The following is a 20,189-nucleotide window of genomic DNA, read 5'->3' as shown; positions in this document are numbered from 1 at the left end:
GGTGTCACCTGCCCACCGTGTCTTTATTTATCTCATCGGAAGTCCCGCTCCATAGGCTTGGGCTTTTTAAAAAAAAAGGTTGCCGCTTTGCTGTGAAGATGCTTAGCCGTGATATTTGCTGATTTTTGTTTTTCAGTGAAAGCCGATGACCTGCAGACAATAAAGAAAGAGCTGACCCAGATAAAGTATCGCATCGATGGTTTGCTGGACAGTCTGGAGAGGATGGAGAAACAGCGCAAAGCTCCGCCAGGTGAGAGGGAAGGAACGCAAGTAGAGGCACAAATAAACGTACTCGCTAATTCTATTCTGAACTACTGCGTTACTGGACTAGATTTGTTGTAACTATTGTACTCAACAAGGTAAGGGTAGTAACGTTGGGTACAGGAACATTTATTGCAAGCATCTACCGTCAGCATCAAGCAGTCCCAGTTCAGGTACAGCATGACTGGTAGAGAAGTATAGCGTCCTCTGGTCTATCCCAACACTGTAGCTCAACCCTAACCTCAGGCCTTGAGAAAGCTGGCATGAAGAATCCATTCAATATTTCTGCCAAACCTTGATCATCTGTAACAATTTTACCCAATTTATTCTCTGTCAGACCCACCTTCTTTTTGCTATTAATGTTTTTGGGTCCCACGTAGCCTTCTGTAAGCTGTATCTCTGTCTATCTTTTAGCTGTTCCTAATGCTCCCTTTAATAATCCTGTCGCCTTTAGTAAGAATCCCAATCCTCTCTTCCTTGTGTTTCCTTGTATCTTTTGAAATCTTTTGGCTTGTTTGTTTATGCTGCTTCTAACCTCCTTGTTAAATCGCTGTCGTCTAGATGTTGTTGCACGCTCTTCTTATAAGCAGAGTATACTTTCTTTCTTTATCCTGTACAATATGTTTGAGATATATTCCATTTGTCTTTGGTTCTGTCTTTTCGTATGATTTCCTAATTATTACTGCCATTTCTCAAAGCATCAAAATCTACCCCTACATTACTGTTTTTGGCCTTAACTTTTGACATCAATAACAAATCCAGCCATGCAACGATCACAAGATCTCAGATTCTCACCACGTAACTACAGCTCAGGCGGATTGCTAAACACCAAGTCCAGTACAACTTCTGCTCCAGTACAAGCAAAGCAAAATACTGCGGATGTTGGAATCTGACATAAAAACCAAAAATGCTAGAAATCTCAGCGGAACAGGCAGCATCTGTGGAGGGAAACACAGTCACCGTTTCGGCTCTGTGACTCTTCATCAGAACTGGCAAAGTTCAAGCTGTAACAGATTCTTACGGAAGTGCTGGGGCCGTCAAAGGGGGAGGGGAGGGAAGAACAAAAGGGAAGGTCTGTGAGAGGGTGGAAGGCAGGAGAGATTAGAGAGACAACAGGGATGATGGGCAAAAATGAGATGATAATGACGGAAGTTAGGAAACTAAATAGGCTGTAAATGGCGGAATCATCACCGGCTGCCGTGGGGAACAGAAAGGGGCACGAAAGTACCCCTTTCCATAAGGCCCATGGCCACTTGAAAGCTACGACTCCAATTATGTATTTATTGTCTATTCCACTTAGGTAGCAACAAGTGAAGTGGGTAGTTTTTCGAAAACCAAAATATCTTTCCATTTATGTTTTCAGGCTCCAATGTGTTATTGGAAACTTGAGGGCCAGTATGCATTAATGTTGTGTCAATGCACTTCTTGTGAAATGCTCTTAATTCCTCACCTCAAATTGCTCCAGTACCACTGCGTGATCCCAGTGTTTACACAACCCAAAATACTTTCTCCAGACCCAACCCAGTTGGAAAGACCAAATTTGCAAATCTATGTTTAAGAGGACACAGTGCGAAAGGTTTCACACAGCCAGCATGACACTTTTCTGGAGTTGCAGTAGCATCGAAAGCTGTTGTATTAAGTATGTGTTGATTTGTGCTATTCATTTATACATCTATCATAAGTACTGGCCATTGGGGTTCCCAATACTCTTGCTGCAATTTCTTATTGACCTTAAGCTTGTTGTGACCACAGTGAAGTTGAGAATCTTGTATTGAGAACATCATCAGGCACGCAGTGAGTGGGACTCTGTTGCAGAAGGCGTGGGGTTTTTTCCCTGATTCTGTCACTCAGGCGATGTTTTGCTCACAGCACTTTGTGTAGTTTCATTCCTACGGAAGAGATATTTTAGTGCTCTGGGACAGGAGTCAGTGCTGTGGAACAGGATCAATACTCTGGAATAGGGGTCAGTGCAACAAGGGCCAGTGCTCTGGAATAGGGGCCAGTGCTCTGGAATAGGGGTCAGTGCTTTGGAATAGAGGTCAGTGCTCTGGAATAGGGGTCAATGCACTGGAATATTGGCACTGTGCTCTGAAATAGGGCTCATTAGTCTGGAATAGCGGTAACTGTGCTCTGGAATAGGGGCCAGAGCTTTAATAGGGATGAGTGCTCTATAATAGGGATGAGTGCTCTAGAATAGGGGCCAGTGCTCTGGAATAGAGGCCAGTGCTCTGGAACAGCTGCCAGTGCTCTGGAACAGGGGCCAGTGCTCTGGAATATGGGCCAGTGCTTTGGAATAGAGGTGAGTGCTCTAGAATAGGACTAGTGCTCTGGAGTAGGGGTGAATGCTCTAGAATATTGGTACTGTGCTCTGAAATAAGGGTAAGTGCTCTGGAATATGGGTGGCTGTACTGGAATAGGAACAAGTACTCTGGAATAGGAGCGAGTACTCTGGAATAGGGGTCAGTGCTTTAGAACAGAGGTGAGTGCTCTGGGATAGTTGCACAAGCTCTGGAATATGGGCCAATAGTCTGGTATAGGATTTAATACTCTGGAATAGGGCTGAGTCCTCTGGCATAGTGGTGAGTGCTCTGGAATAGGGGTCAGTGCTCTGGAGTAGGGGTAAGTGCTCTGGAGTAGGGATCAGTGCTCTGGAATAGGGGCCAGTGCTTTGGAATAGGTATCAGTGCTCTGGAATAGGTATCAGTGCTCTGGAATAGAGGCCAGTGCTCTGGAATAGGGGCCAGTGCTCTGGGATGGGGCCAGTACTCTGGAATAGGGGCCAGTGCTCTGGGACGGGGGCCAGTGCTCTGGAATAGGGGTCAGTGCTCTGGAATAGGGACCAGTACTCTGGAATAGGGGCCAGTGCTCTGGAATAGGGGTCAGTGCTCTGGAATAGGGACCAGTGCTCTGGGACGGGGGCCAGTGCTCTGGGCCGGGGGCCAGTGCTCTGGAATAGGGGCCAGTGCTCTGGAACGGGGACCAGTGCTCTGGAATAGGGGCCAATGCTCTGGACTGAAGCACATTACCACTCCGAGTAATTGTGCCAGCATTGAGCGTCTCCCTATATCAGAGATAAACCAGCAGGTGTAGAGTGATGCTCCCTCAGCTTAGCCTCAGCACAATCTCAGAAGGACACACCCGGTCACACCAGAGTGGCCTCTGATATTTACAGAGAGTCCCTCCTTGTCGCCTCTGTGTGTGAGATGCCCAACGTCATGCCAATCATGGTGTGCTGTGGCCAGTTTTGTGCTGCAGACTTGTGCTATTGGAATTGTGTTCGGACTTCCCTGAAATTAACTTCACATGTAACCTTCTCAGTCTGTAGACAAAGCTTCTTCCAGTCATGACTGGAAGCTAACCCAGATTGTACAGGTGCATGTAAAAGATCCCTTGGCACTATTTCAAAGAAGAGTGGGGAAATTCTCCCTGGTGTTCTGGCCGATATTTATCTCTCAACCAACATCACTAAAAGAGCTTATCTGGTCATTATCACGTGGCTGTTTGTGGGACCCTGTTGTGAGCAAAATGGCTGCCGTGTTTCCTACATCACAACCATGACTACACTCCAAAAGTACATCATTAACTGTGAAGCGCTTTGGGACGTTCTGTGGCCATGATAGGCGTAATATAAATGCAAGTCTTTCCTACAGGTAAAAGAACAGCGTATTATTCCATCACATCACGCTTTCCCCTAACACTGCAGTCTGCCTTCAGTTTTCCTTTCAAACAGTGTTTCATTGCTGAAAACAATTTGAATGTAGAGCACACACTGGTGTTTGCTGCAGGCAGGAACTTTTCATTTACATCACAAATAGCTCACAAACGACACTCAGTTTCCAATCTGTTGTGTCTGATGTGGCAATTACTTATAACTTAGATCTAATGAATACAATTTCTTCCGTTGGTTTTCTCTGCTTTTCTCTCTCGTCCAGCTTGTCAATGTGTTGACTCCACCAATGGCAGCAGCCTGCTGAGGCCTCTGCGTTCAGGTGGCTCTTCCTCAGATTCTGATCCTCGGCATGGAGCCTAGGCAGGCTGTATGTGACGGAGGGCAACACATCTAAGCTTGATCCGACCCACGACCTCTTTCCGCACAAGAACAACAGCTTGCATTTATGATCACAGAGATAGGGAGGGACGAGGCCATGAAGGGATTTAAACACGAGGCTGATCATTTTAAAATGGAATGGATGGGGGAGCCGAGACCCAACATAAATCAACAAGGACAGGAGTGATGGGTAAGCAGGACTTGGTGCAGGATAGGACACGGGCAACACATGCACAGTAGCACTGGGACACTAAGGTCAAACGTCTCTCTGCTACTGCCTCGGTTGCCTATAATGTCCCAAAGCACGTCACTGAGGCATGATCAGATGAAAATGGATGTCGAGGCAAAGAAGGAGATATTAGGAGAGGAGGTGATCAAAAGTCTGGTCGAAGAGGTTGGTATTAAGGAAGGGCTTGAGGAGAGGGAGTTGGAAATGTTTACATCGGAAATTCCAGAGCGTGCGGCCTAAACAGCTGAAGGCTCGGCCGCCACTAGTGGAACACAGGGAGGGGGGGGTGCACAAGTGGCCAGAGTCGGAGGAATGGCATGTTCTGAGGGCTTGTAGGGCTTGAGGAGGTTACAGAGATAGGGAGGGACGAGGCCATGAAGGGATTTAAACACGAGGCTGATCATTTTAAAATGGAATGGATGTGGGAGCCGAGACCCAACATAAATCAACAAGGACAGGAGTGATGGTTAAGCAGGACTTGGTACAGGATAGGACACGGGCAACACATGCACAGTAGCACTGGGACACTAAGGTCAAACGTCTCCCTGCTACTGCCTCGGTTTAGATCAGATGAAAGTACATTTTCAGAACAGTACATAGAAACTCCTTTCTGCTGCTCAGATAACAACTTGTAGTTCTAGAGCGTGGGAGTAAATCTTAGATAGTCCCACTGGCCCTGAAATGCAGTCAGAGGCTTCCCGCGGGCAATTGCCTCCGACCTGAATCATTTCTGCGAATTTACCTGGTGGTCCGGGAGGAGCATGGGATTCCGGTGGGGAGACCTTCTCTTCCCGCGCTGCTAAGCGCGCTCCCGTCCTCCAGGTTCCCATGCAGAAGATGCAGTCACATGTGACTGCTCAACCAATCAGGTACTGTATTCTCAATTAATAGCAATGGGAACTCCGTATCTACGAGTTCTCATTGCTATTAATTGAGGAAAAAAAACAACACAAAAACACCAAATAAAAAACACACCTCACATAACTTTAATTGCAATTAATTTTAATTAATAAATATCTTAGAGAAAAAAACATTCCAAGTTTTAAAAAGTTTTTATAATTATGGTTTAAAATAAATTTAACGCAGTGGGCAGGGTTTTTAAAAATAAAATATGTATTTTTAATTTTATTATGTTTTGGCGCAAGAGTTTTGAGGACATTTGCTGAGCAAGATATGAGTAAATACCGCAATCTTGCCCTTGCAAATGTCCTCGCTCCCGAGATGCGGAGGATCTGTCAAGCGAGAGCTTGACAGATCGGAAAAGCCAGTCTTCAGCGTATGCGCATTGCACACTGAAAACCGGCTTTTGCGATGCCTTCCCGGGTCCGTATACACTCCGTACCGACCCGGGGAGGCCGGAATTTTTGGGTTAGTGTCTCCCTGGAGGTAATGTGTCATAACAAGACTCTGAACTAGTTCCAGCTGTTGAGCTGTTGAGATCTGAAGCAATAAATTAACAACAACGCAGTCAAAATTATAATTAAAAGGAGTTCAGTACTGGGTCATCCTTGCTTAACTGGAATTGAATACTGGATACTGCAAGTTACCATGGAAACTGATTGAGAGTACGCATTTCATGACTCCCTTTGTTCATTGAGCACATTCTAACCTGTGGCTAGGAGTGCTACTAATTTCAGCCAAGTGGTAATTATTTTTTACATTTTTTTAATGATTTTTGCCAAAGGCACATTAGTGAAGAAATACTGCAAGCATCTTTATATATAGCAAAGAGGAATAGCAGGGCTTCCCAAAAATGGCAGCAGCTAAAGAGTGAATTTACATTTATATCGCATCTTTCAGACCGCAGGACGTCCCAAAGCTCATTTTGACCTATTAAATACTTTTGAAGTGTAGTCACTGTTGTAATGTAGGAAACACAGCAGCAGCTGATTTGGGCATGGGGGCAAGGTCACAAAAATAGCAATGAGATAATGACCAGATCATCTGTTTTAGTTGAGACACAGGGGAGAGCTCCCCTGCTATTCTTTGTAATAGTGCCATGGGATCTTTTATGTCCATCTGATTGGGCAGAGCTCCAATATCCTGTCTATGATGGGGTGCTCAGAACTGCAAGCCGCACTCCCAACTGTGTACGCATTGTCTTGTACAAATTCAGCATCATTTCCTTGCTTTTATTTTCAAAGCCTTCTTTATAAAATCCAGAATCTATTTGCCATTTCATGGGCTTTCAGCCGTCTTTAATGGTCTATGTATTTGGTCTATCTCTCTGTTAGGAGTCTTACCATTTAGCCTGTAGTTCTTTTCACTGTTCTTTCTATCAAAATGTAGTACTTTACATTGCCTTCGTTCAACTGCATCTGCCACCTATCTTCCCACTTCACTCAACAGTATGGGGCCGAAATTGTCCCTTTCTATAAGGCCTCTGGCTGCCTGAAAGTGGTGGTGTGAACTGGCCGGCGAGTCACCGCGGAGGGGCCGTCATTTTTAAAAGTGCCTTTCCTCAGGTTTGGAGCGGTGTAGAGGACCGTGCCGACTCTTTACCGCCCGGCGGCGACCCCTTCCCAAAATTGCCCCTCAGGAAATTGCCCCTTTCCTGGAACTTGCTGTCAGTATCCTTTATGTGGCTTGGCCGCCCTTAAAGGGGAGGTGGCACTGCCGACAACGCCATGTTATTTTTTTTTGTTGGCCGACTGCCAGGTCGGCTTGACAATTATGCCCCCGGGTTCGGCGGGGGCACCAACAGACAGCCTGGCACCTCTTGGCTGGCCCGGCCAAAACCCTCACTGGTGGGCCCAGTGTTTGCCACTAAAGTGGCTGCAGAGTTCACAGCGGGCGTCCCTTTTATCTAATGGGGAGGGACGTTGTGACGCGCCAGCACGATGATGTCATCAGCGCGGCGCTGATGCCTTGCAGCATTGGTCACTCCGCCCCACCCCCACTTCAGCCCTCATGATGAGATCACTTCCGCCCTGCTCCATAAAAAAAGCACAAATGGTGAATTTCTCCGGTTTGGCCGGCCCTTGTATTGGAGTGACCAGAACACGTTGAAATCAGTAGGTGCACCCTGTTTCAGGCCCCTATATCTCCCTTCACTCTCCCGCAGTCTTCCTCCACAGTTTGTAGCCTCCTAGTCCGATACCCAAATCTGCCCAATCAGAAAAACCATCCATTTGCCCCTACTAATTGTGTCCCATAGCCCTCCCTCTATCCTTGCACCATTCTCTCTAATGCCACGTGACTTAATTCTCGTTTATGGGTCCCTTGTGTGGTATCTTATCAAACGCCTTTTAAAGAGCATTTTGCACCTCAAATTCATTCAGTACATTTTTCCATTCATGTAGATATTTAAATTGGATTCTGAAATATTTCATTTTACCATTGCAGGTGAATTTCCCTTTGCGCATTTAAAACTGTAACTGAACGGGCTGTGGCTCTTTCCTCTAGAAAAGAGAAGGCTGAGGAGTGACATCATCGAGGTCTTTAAAATCCGAAGGCATTCGATAGGGTAGACGAAGAGAAAATGTTTCCACTTGTTTCCGGAAATAGTGGGGAACCAAAGGTCTAGTGAAAATGAGGAACTTAAAGAAATGAATATTAGTAAAGAAATCGTACTGGAGAAATTACTGGGTCTGGACTTGATGGCCGACATGCTAGGGTTTTAAAAGAAGTGGCTGCAGAGATAGTGGATGCATTGGTTTTGATCTTCCAGAATTCTATAGATTCTAGAATGGTCCCCGCGGATTGGAAGGTATAAATGTAACCCCACTATTCAAGAAAGGAGAGAGAGAAGACAGGAAACTACAGACCAGTTAGCCTGACATCAATAGTAGGGAAAAATGCTAGAATCTATTATTCGGGACGTGATACCAGGCCACTTAGAAAATCATAATAGGATTAGACAGCATCCACACAGATTTCTGAAAGGGAAATTGTGTTTAACAAGTCTGTTTTTTAAGGTTGTAACAAGCAGGATAGATAAGGGGGAACCAGTGGATGCAGTGTATTTGGATTTTCAGAAGGCATTTGATAAGCTGCCACACAAGAGGTTATTACACACAATTTGGGCTCATGGGATTGGGGATAATATATTAGCGTGGATTGAGGATTGGTTAATGGACAGAAAACAGAGCGTAGGCTGTAGCTAGTGGGGTCAGTGCTTGGGCCTCAGCTATTTACAATCTATATCAATGACTTAGATGAGGAGACCAAGTGTAATGTATCCAAGTTTGCTAACAATACAAAGCTGGATGGGCATGTAAGTTGTGAGGAGGATGCAAAGAGGCTGCAAAGGGACATAGGCAGGTTAAGTGAGTGGGCAAGAACATGGCAGATTGAATTTAATGTGGAGAAATGGGAGGTTGTCAACTTTTGTAGGAAAAATAGAAAAGCAGAGTATTTTTTTAAATGGTGAGATTGGGAAATGAAGTGTCCTTGTACACAAATCACAGAAAGTTAAATGCAGGTACAGCAAGCAATTAGGAAAGCAAATGGTATGTTAGCCTTTATTACTAAAGGATTAGAGTATAAGAGTAAAGATGTCTTACTGCAATTATATAGGGTTCTGGTGAGACTGCACCTGGAGTATAGTGTACAGTTTTGGTCTTACCTAAGGAAGGATATTCTGGCAACGATTCCTGGGATGGGGGTATTGTCCTATGAGGAAAGAATGAGAGGCGATCCCATTAAAACAAACAACATTTTTACAGAGTAGTTGCAGGGAGGATGTTTCCTGTGGCTGGAGATTCTAGAACTATGGGTCACAGTCTCAAAATAAGGGATCGGCCATTTAGGACTGAGAAGATGAGAAATTTCTTCACTCAGAGGGTTGTGAATCTTTGGAATTTCTCTACCCCAGAGGGCTGTGGATGCTCAGTCATTGAGTATATTGAAGACAGAGATTGATAGATTTTTGGATATTAAGGGAATCAAGGGATATGGGGATAGTGGGGGAAAGTGGAGTTCAGGTACAAGATCAGCCATGATATTGAATGGTGGAGCAGGCTCAAGGGGCTGAGTGGTCTACTCCTGCTCTTAATTTTTATGCTCTTTATGAGGGAATCTAAAACTAGGGGCCATAAATCTAAGATAATCACTAATAAATTCAGGGGAAACTTCATTACGAAGTGTGTGGTTAGAATGTTGAGCAGTGGAGGCGAACAGCTTAGATGCATTTAAGGGGAAGCTCGATAAGCACATGAGGGAGAAAGGAATAGAAGGATATATTAATGGGGTGAGATGAAAGTGAGAAGAGGCTTATGTGGAGCATAAACACTGACACGAACCACTTGGCCGAATGGCCTGTTTCTACGCTCTAATTTTTAAGTAATTCTATGTAACCGCTGGCTGGTGGGATACGAGCCACATTTCTCACATTTGGATTAAGCTCAAACCTGACAATCAGCAATCAGCTTGTTTTTTCCCTCGCTCAATGTACAGAAGTTATTATTCAGCAACACACAGTAATTACCGCTCCCTCCGCCCCACCCCATAATGAAAGGAAAACCACAGAAGCGGCTGTTTGACATTGGCACAGCTGGAACGTTGAGACTGGAGCTGGTCTGCTGTGGGGCAGGTGTTCAGTTATCCTCACTAATGGGTTCGGAGACTGTGTGACTGGAAATCAATAGTAACGGCTGTCCCTTTGCAGAGGTGAAGGCAGAGAGCGTGGCCACGACAGAGCGCAACCCGGGCGGAGGAGCGGCGGACAACGCCGACGACGCAACAGCGGACGAACAGACGGAGGGCGACACGGTGGAGCTGGATGGAGACGAGATCCTCGAGGAGGGCGATGGAGGGGAGGACGAATTTGACGAGGAAGCCACAGATGAGCTGGTAAGCGCTGGACGTCACGCGGTGTCAGGATGATAGCTAAGTCCATTTTTAAATGTCAACACTAATCCAGGCTACCACCCTTCTGCCTCTTGGAATCATCATCATTATCATAGGCAGTCCCTCGGAATCGAGGAAGACTTGCTTCCACTCTTAAAATGAGTCTTTAGGTGGCTGTACAGTCCAACACGAGAGCCACAGTCCCTATCACAGGTGGGACAGATAGTCGTTGAGGGAAGGGGTGGATGGGACTGGTTTGCCGCACGCTCCTTCCGCTGCCTGCGCTTGATTTCTGCATGCTCTCGGCGATGAGACTCGAGGAGCTCAGCGCCCTCCCGGATGCACTTCCTCCACTTAGGGCGGTCTTTGACTAGGGACTCCCAGGTGTCAGTGGGGATGTTGCACTTTATCAGGGAGGCTTTTGAGGTTGTCCTTATAACGTTTCCTCTGCCCACCTTTGGCTCGTTTGCCATGAAGGAGTTCAGAGTAGAGCGCTTGCTTTGGGAGTTTCATGTCTGGCATGCGAACAATGTGGCCTGCCCAATGGAGCTGGTCGAGTGTGTTCAGTGCTTCAATGCTGGGGATGTTGGCCTAGTCAAGGACGCTAACATTGGTGCATCTGTCCTCCCAGGGGATTTGCAGGATCTTGCAGAGACATCGTTGGCGGTATTTCTCCAGCGACTTGAGGTGTCTACTGTACATGGTCCATGTCTCTGAGCCATACAGGAGGGCGGGTATTACTACAGCCCTGTAGACCATGAGCTTGGTGGACTCGGAAACAAGAGAGGAGACAGTGTAGAGAGGTGGGCGGGGCTGAGGGGCAGGGCCTGAGTTCTGATTCATACTTTGCTGCTGATAGACAAGGATTGAAAAATTTACGAACTAATGCTCCCACATCATAAGATGCTAAGGGGAAGTAAAGGACAAGCCTGCCACCTTTCCCAGAAGGCTTTAGCTACGTGCAGATACCACGGAGCATCAATACTTCACAGTGACCCCGACAGGCGCTGTGCAATCGGCTCAATCCACGACACTTGCTGTGACCAAAGATGTAGCTGCCCGGCCACAAGGAGATGGAAGGATTTACGCTGGCCAATTTTGCAGAGTCTTGAATTGACTAGTTTGGAACCATTCCTGATAGAAAAAGTGTTTGAAATTAATTCCAAGTACATTTCACATCACATCAAAAGCACCATGTTACAGGCATCTGTACACACAGCTTTTCTGCTTCTGGTATTCTTGATCATTAGTGTGAAATGCAGGTCATTCACCTGAGAATGCCTGAGATTACGAAAGGCGCTATGTAAATGGACATTTTTTTTCTTGGAGTCACCCTCCAGCAACTCACCCACATGTCCTTTCTTCACAGATGACAGAAAATAAGAGCTTGCATTTTACACAGCGTCCTTTGCAAACTCGGGACATCCCAAAGCGCCTCATGGCCAATGCCGAACTTTTGCGGGTGTAGTCACTGAAATGTAGGGGGGGACGCGGCAGCCGATTTGTGCACAGCAAGATCCCACGAACCAAATGGCATGGGATAAAGGGCACACGAGCCTGGACAATGAGCGTCGGCACACAGTCCGAGACTGTGGGACATCACAATTGCAAGCAGGCCACACTCCCTCCTGAGTCAGCATCACACGGGATGCATTTCCAAGGGGGGGTGTTGCTGGTTTGCGCTGGCAGATTTTTATTCCCCCCCTCCAACAACCCCGGGGACACCGAGGCTCCCCAAACCTACTGACTTAACACAAGAGCGAGAATCAGGTCGGGGACTATGCAGCTCTGTGTGTTAGCAATCGAGCCATTGCGGAGCCATCATCAAAACCTTTTTTGACATCAAAGGTCCCCATCTTGCTCTGTACTGTCAAGATGTTCCATGTTCACTCGCTGGAGAGCACAGATAAGGCTGCTGTTCACTCGAGCACTGTATGAAGAGTTGTACCAGATCCTCTAACAGTCGTGTTAATTTAAATCCTTGCAACGCAGTTGTAAATTACTTACATTTTGAGCGCTGTGAGTCAGCATGAGCACTGAATATCAGTCGGTGTTTAAAAAGAATTTAATAAAGGGCTGATCTTTGCCTTTGATGGTTCTCCTGCGATTTAAATGATGGGCCATAAGCTGTCTTTACGTATGCGATTGAAATTTGCAGCCCGAGGCTATTAAGTTAAGCTTTCATCATTAGGGCAATTTGAAGAGGAAATTGCTTTTCATAGATGATGAGAAGTAGGGGACATAAAGTATTGCGTGAGCTAAAATTAAATCTTTTTTTTTTCCCCTGTGTGAGACTTATGTTAATTGCTATTTTATTCTGTCTGTAGTCGGCATTTAACTGTTATATTTAGCCAGTGTTTTTTTTGTTGTTGCCAGATTTGTCCTCCCCGTCCCTGCAGGCACCGACTCTCACTGAGGTGCACTTGCACAGATGTCACCAGCTCCCCAAAGTCTCCGCTCTCCACACCTGAGCCTCAGAGCCAGGCCCCATCCTGCTTTTGGCCTCAGACCCCGGCGCAGGAGGGGGAGGTGATGACTGGGTCGTGATCAGGAATGGCCAAGTACAACCACTGGCTGATGCTTCCCCTCTGTAACAACATAAGAATTAGGAGCAGGAGTCGGCCATTCGGCCCCTCGAGCCTGCTCCGCTATTCGGTGAGATCATGTCTGATCTTCAACCTCAACTCCACTTTCCTGCACTGTCCCCATATCCCTTGATTCCCTTAATGTCCAAAAATCTATCGATCTCTGTCTTGAATATACTCAACGACTGAGCCTTTACAGCCCTCTGGGGTAGAGAATTCCAAAGATTCACCACCCTCTGAGTGAAGAAGTTTCTCCTCATCTCAGTCCTAAATGGCCACCCCCTTATTCTGAGACTGTGACGCCTGGTTCTAGACTCCCCAGTCAGGGGAAACATCCTCCCTGCATCTACCCTGTCAAGCCCTGTAAGAATTTTTTATGTTTCAATGAGATCACCTCTCATTGTTCTAAACTCTAGAGAATATCGGCCTAGTCCACTCAAATCTCTTCTCATAGGACAATCCCCCCATCCCAGGAATCAGTCTGATGATAACCCAGGGAGAGTTGAGACCTCTTGTCGAGGCTGCTCTGGTTGAGATCAACTAACAGAAGTGAATCACTACCCATCACCCCTTCCCCCCCCCCCCCCCCCCCACCGCACCATTTGGCCAACACGTGTAGAGGGGTCACTTGAGCAAAGTAGCAGGAGGCTGCCATCGCCCAGATGAACCGTGCCTCACTGTGAATCAGTGCTTTCAGGAGAAGAGGGGATTAAATGGCGGGAAATCACTGACCACCCCGATAAAGAAAGGACAATTCTGCTCTTCACTTCCAATCCCGCATCCTCTCGCGTGGTTTTGCTGGGATACCCTGGATTTACACTCTAAAGTATTTGTTTCATGTATTCTCTCTGAATCTTCCTGTGCATTGACTGTCTGTTTTTTTTTCCAATCCTCCCCTCATTTTTTCTTCTAGATGAATAATCACACTTCGGATGCATCAGACACACAATAGAAACAGGCCTTGCGAGCAGCAGGGTTCAGGTTTGTGCCATCTTCCTGTTGTCAGCTAGCTGCTCTGTGTGCCATTTTGAGCTAATTTGGCGTGTGTGAGAGGATTAAGCACCTTTAAATGTTGGTGCTGAGTTTGCTGATCGGAGCTGGGGGTAGTAATCAGTGGCACAGTGTGTAATGTATGCACCGGTGAGTATGCTCACAGGTTTGTAGAGCTATTGAGGGTTCTCTGGTGGTCCAGTGCTGAGGAGTCGGTGCTTTCACCCCCACGGCCCAGGTTCAATTCCCAGTCAGGAAAATAATATTTCAAAAATGCTGTTAAAAGTTTAATTTGTTGGTTTTAGTGCCCCCTTTAGTCAACAAAATAGTTGTAGAGCTGTTGAGTTGGGAGTGGCTTAGCCAGTCATGTGATGTTCACGAGACTCAATAAAACCCCAGCCATTTGGGTTCGGGGCTGCACAATGAGGCAGGTGGTTGCAAGCCTGGTGGATGAATTGGTAATGTGTAGTGTGATTTGCTAATAAACTAACTAGTTCCTAATAGCAATATGTTGCTATGAATTCTTAAGCAAAGAACCCATGAAGCAAATACACTACAACGGTGCCCTGGGAAAATCACCCTTCCCTATCACTGTCCAGTGACCCCTGCTGGAAGGGTGTCAGCCGTGGATCATTGGTCTCACTCTCGCCTCCATCAGAAGGCCATGGGTTCAAGTCCTACTCCAGAGACTTCAACACATAATCCAGGACGACACTCCCAGTGCAGTACTGAGGGAGTGCGGCAACGTCGGAGGTGCTGTCTAACAAATGAGACGTCAAACCCCGTCTGCCCTCTCAGGTGGATGTAAAAGATCCCGTGGCACTTTGAGAAAGAGATCGGGGAGGTTTTCCTCTGTGTCCTGGCCAATATTTATCCCCCGACCCTCGTCTTGAGAAACAGATTATCTGGTCATTTCTCTGTTCCATGGGATCTTGCTGAGTGCAAATTGGTGCTACTCTTCAAAGACTACACTTCAAAAGTACTCCATTTGCTGTAAAGTGCTTTGGAATGTCCTCAGGATGTAAAAGGCGCTGTATGAATGCAAGTCCTAAGTCTTTAAAGTGCGTGTGTATGGATGTTGGGTGAGTACAGGATAAGACTTGACTGTGATGGCCCTCATGGCCGAATGGACTTTCAGCACTGTCACAGCCCTCACAGGAAGAAGGGATTGTTGGCCGAGACACTAGAGGCCTTGGAATCCCAGCAAAAAAATCAGTAGCTTCAGAAGAGAGAGGGGGAGAGACAAATCAATGAGTAAATTGATATCCCTAAAGGACTAATTATAAGCATATGAATTGCTAATGTGTGACAGGATTCTTCTGGGGGCAATGTTGTACACATGTTCTAATTAACCTCTGCCCATCAGATAGTGGAAGTAGCAGTGTTATGCCTCAGGCCCTTGGGGAAACTGGATGATGCAAATCCATATAGCTCCCAGACTGAGCCTGCGGCAGATAGTAAAAGAACCAACACAAGGGAGAAAACCTACTTGAATTTGTCCTCACCAGTTTACCTGTCGCAGATGCATCTGTCCATGACAGCATTGGTAGGAGTCTCCACTGTACAGTCCTTGCACAGATGAAGTCCATCTTCACACGGAGGACTCTCTTCATCCTGTTGTGTGGCACTGCCACCCCAGCTCAAGACTGGGCATTATGAGGCACTGTGGGCCATCAGCAACAGCAGAATTGTACTCCACCACAGTCTGTAACCTCATGGCCCGGGCATGTCCCTCACTCTACCATTACCATCAAGCCAGGGGACCAATTCTGGTTCAATGAGGAGTGCAGAAGAGCATACCAGGACTAGCAACAGGCATACCTAAAATGAGGTGTCAACTTGGTGAAGCTACAACACAGGACTACATGCATGCTAAACAGCGGAAACAGCATGCAATAGTCTGAGCTAAGCGGTCCCACAACTAAAGGATTAGAGCAAAGCTCTGCAGTCCTGCCACATCCAGTCATGAAGGGTGGTGGAGAATTAAACAACTAATGGGGGGGAGGAGGCTCCATGAACATCCCCATCCTCAATGTTGGCGGAGTTCAGCACATGACTGCAATACACAAGACTGAATCATTTGCAACCATCTTCAGCCAGAAGTGCCAAGTGGATGATCTATCTCGGCCTCCTCTTGAGGTCCCCACCATCACAGAAGCCAGTCTTCAGCCAATTCGATTCACTCCATGTGATATCAAGAAATGGTTGAGTGCACTGGCTACAGCAAAGGCTATGGACCCCGACAACATCCCAGCTGTCGTGCTGAAGACTTGTGCTCAGCAACAAGCCGTGCCTCTAGCCAAGCTGTTCCAGTACTGCTACAACACTGGCATCTATCGGACAATGTGAAAAACTGCCCAGGTATGTCCTGTCCACAAAAAGCAGGACAAATCCAATCCAGCTAATTACCACCCCATCAGTCTACTCTCAATCGTCAGCAAAGTGATAGAAAGTGTAGTCAACAGTGCTATCGAGTGGCACTTACTCATCAATAACCTGCTCACCGATGGTCAGTTTGGGTTCTGCCAGACCTCATTACAGTCTTGGTCCAAACATGGACAAAAGAACTGAGTTCCAGAGGTGAGGTGAGATTGACTGCCCTTGACATCAAAGCACCATTGACCGAGTGTGGCATCAAGGAGCCCAAGTAAAATTGAAGTCAATGGGAATCAGGGGGAAAACTCTCCACAAGCTGGAGCCATACCTAGCACAAAGGAAGATGGTTGTGGTGGTTGGAGGTCAATCATCTCAGCCCCAGGACATCGCTGCAGGAGTTCCTCAGGGAAGCATCCTAAGCCAAACTATCTTCAGCTGCTTCATCAATGACCTTCCCTCCATCATAAGGTCAGAAGTGGGGATGTCGCTGATGATTGCACAGTGTTCAGTTCCATTCGCAACTCCTTAGATAATGAAGCAATTCGTGCCCACATGGAGCAAGACCTGGACGACATTCAGGCTTGGGCTGATAAATGGCAAGTAACATTTGTGCCACATAAGTGCCAGGCAATGACCATCTCCAACAAGAGAGAGCCTAACCACCTCTCCTTGACATTCAATGGCATTACCATCATCGAAACCACCACCATCAACATCCTGGGGGTCACCATGTCACCATTGACCAGAAACTTAACTGGACCAGCCACATAAATACTGGCTACAAGAGCAGGTCAGAGGCTGGGTATTCTGTGTCGAGTGTCTCACCTCCTGACTCCCCAAAGCCTTTCCACATCCTTCATCAGCACTGGGTCTAAATCTTGGAACTCCCTCCCTAACAACACTATGGGAGTGATGGAATACTCCTCACTTGCCTGGATGAGTGCAGCTCGAACAACACTCGAGAAGCTCGACACCATCCAGGACAAAGTAGCCCGCTTGATTGGCACCCCATCCACCACCTTCAACATTCACTCCCTCCACCACCAGCGCACCATGGCTGCAGTGTGTCCCATCTACAAGATGCACTGCAGCAACTCACCAAGGCTTCTTCAGCAGCACTTCCCAAACCCGTGACCTCTACCACCTAGAAGAACAAGAGCAGCAGGCACATGGGAATACCACCACCTCCAAGTTCCCCTCCACATTGTACACCATCCTGACTTAAAAATATATCGCCGTTCCTTCATCGGCGCTGGATCCCTAACACTGTGGGAGTACCTTCACCACACAAATTGCGGCGGTTCAAGGTGACGACTCACCACCACCTTCTCAAGGGCAATTAAGGATGGGCAATATATACCGGCCTTGCCAGCGACGCCCACATCCCCTGAATGAATGAAGAACAAAAAATCCAGCCCAAACAAATGGGGGAATCCTTCTCTGCAGGCTGGCTCTGAGAGGGATACGCAAAATGAGTTTGAGTATTCGGCTGGGCGGGGTCGTAAATCACGAAACTTATGCTCATTCAATACTGATTGGCACCAAATTAACAGTCGCATCCAGAAAGGGCACAGATTGGCTGGTACGGAAATGGGAATGTCACACTGGTGCAGTAGGGAGCGCTCTTATGAAGTTGGAGCAGACTAGAAAGAGCTTTACTCTGTATCTAACACCGGTACCTGTTCTGGGAGTGTTTGATGGGATAGTGTAAAGGGAGCTTTATTCTGTATCTATTCTATGCTGTACCTGCCCTGGGAGTGTTTGATGGGACAGTGCAGAGGGAGCTTTACTCTGTATCTAACCCGTGCTGAACCTGCCCTGGGAGTGTTTGATGGGACAGTGCAGAGGGAGCTTTACTCTGTATCTAACCCGTGCTGTACCTGCCCTGGGAGTGTTTGATGGGACAGTGCAGAGGGAGCTTTACTCTGTATCTAACCCCTGCTGGACCTGCCCTGGGAGTATTTGATGGGACAGTGCAGAGGGAGCTTTACTCTGTATCTAACCCCTGCTGGACCTGCCCTGGCAGTGTTTGATGGGAAGGTGTCAAGGGAGCTTTACTCTCTTACTAGAGTATACACCAATAAGGCCAATCATTTGGGGTGGGATCTTATTTGAATTTAGGAAAATGCCATTTCTGAAGCTTTTCTCTACAAATGCCATAATTGCTATTAGAATCAAGTTTAAAGACCTCCGACGGGGTTATATAGAATAAGGCTGCAAATTGTTTACCTTGTAAGAAGAATCAATATGCAAAGAGTGTTTTAAGTTTAATAATACATGTGAATATTCATGATGCAATTCAAATGAAGCCTTTCTACTTTCCAGTGTTGTAATGGTCTTGTGTGATTGCTTGGCTCCCAGTGGACTTTCAGTGAGCGTTTGAGTAAATAGATTTGAAACAATATACATAAATAACTTTCTATTTCCTCTGATACAATGAAAGCAATGAAGTTATTGTTGAAATGGGACTCACAAGATGAAATGCACCCTACAAATGATCCAGTGAGGGAAGATTCCAGAGAAGGGCCTTGTGCTCCCCTGCCATTTCTCACCTCCCCCTCTATCACATGCTGGGGTCCACCTCAACAGGCACCGGCTGGCCTGCCGTACCGGGTCCATGTGGCCATTCTTAGCATTTGGGCCTTAGCACTGAGATAGGGAAGGATTTCTGTTACTTGAATCTACACTGGAAACCTACAGAAGACTTACTCCGGAAGACCTTTCCACCAATAATTCGTTCATCCAGTTCATGGGCTTTATAAATAGAGACATAGAGTACAAAAGCAAAGAAGTTATGCTAAACCTGTATAAAACATTGGTTAGGCCCCAGCTTGAGTATTGTGACCAATTCTGGGCACAGCACTTGCGGAAGAATGTCACAGGCTTAGAGAGGGTGCAGAGGAGATTTGCTAGAATGGTACCAGGGATGAAGGAATTCACATGTGGAGAGACTGGAGAAGTTGGGTTCTATCATTTGGATGGGCGTAATAGATCCCATGGCACTATTTCAAAGAAGAGCAGAGGAGTTATCCCCAGTGTCCTGGCCAATATTTATCTCTCAATCAACATAACAAAAAAAAAACAGATTATATGGTCATTATCACATTGCTGTTTGTGGGAGCTTGCTGTGCGCAAGTTGGCTGCCGCGTTTCCCACATTACAACAGTGATTATACTCCAAAAATATTTTGTTGGCTGTAAAGCTCTTTGAGGCATCCAGTGGTCATGAAAGGCGCTATATAAATGCAAGTCTGTCTTTCTTCCTTTCTTTTCTTAGAGCAGTGAAGGTTAAGGGAAGATTTAACAGAGATGTTCAAAATGATGAAGGCTTTTGATAGAGTAGATAGGGAGAAGTTTTTTCCACTGGCAGGAGGGTCGGTAACAGAGGACAAAGATTTAAGATAATTGGCAAAAGAACCATAGGAGAGGTGAAGAAAAACAATGGTGATGTGAGGTGTTATGGTCTGCACTGCCTGAAAGTGATGAGGAAGCAGAAACAATAGTATCTTTTAAAAAGGAATTGGATACTTACTTGAAAAGGAACATTTTGCAAGGCTCTGGGGAAAGAGCGGGGTTGTGGGACTAATTGGATTGCTGTTTCAAAGACCCAGCACAGACACCACGGGCCGAATGGTCTCCTTCTGTATAATATCATTCTGTGATTCCATACTGAACAATAGATGTACAATGATTCCTAATAACATTACTGTGTAGCAGGCATATCAACTCGCTGTCCTTCAGTATTAGGTACAGGTACATTTTTGAAAAATTAACTGAAAGAGATGTTAACCGATTCCTCAAGAAGTTGCTAGCCTTTCTTTAGCCTGTCCCTGGTGGGCATGAGTGGTCCTGGCACAGGTTGTTAACTTGCTTCCTGCACTCTTACGTGCAACAAGAAACCTTAGAAGTAT

At 46.5% G+C, this 20,189-nt stretch overlaps 1 protein-coding gene across 1 annotated transcript in view; it reads left to right on the top strand.

Moving 5' to 3' along the window:
• The window catches only part of LOC139278706 (RNA-binding Raly-like protein), a 1,090,435-nt gene that overhangs the window by 1,056,533 nt on the left and 13,713 nt on the right, over window positions 1–20,189 (top strand). Inside the window, exons 6-8 of the mRNA XM_070897767.1 lie at window positions 137–250; window positions 10,147–10,331; window positions 13,827–13,894. Coding sequence (XP_070753868.1) covers window positions 137–250; window positions 10,147–10,331; window positions 13,827–13,865 — 338 coding nt within the window. The 3' untranslated portion in view covers window positions 13,866–13,894. The remainder of the gene's footprint in view (window positions 1–136; window positions 251–10,146; window positions 10,332–13,826; window positions 13,895–20,189) is intronic.

The sequence above is a fragment of the Pristiophorus japonicus genome, chromosome 13 (assembly GCF_044704955.1).
Source record: "Pristiophorus japonicus isolate sPriJap1 chromosome 13, sPriJap1.hap1, whole genome shotgun sequence".
Taxonomy (NCBI): Eukaryota; Metazoa; Chordata; class Chondrichthyes; family Pristiophoridae; genus Pristiophorus; species Pristiophorus japonicus.
The sequence above is the reverse complement of the archived record's forward strand: the minus strand, read 5'-3'. Positions and strand labels throughout refer to the sequence as shown.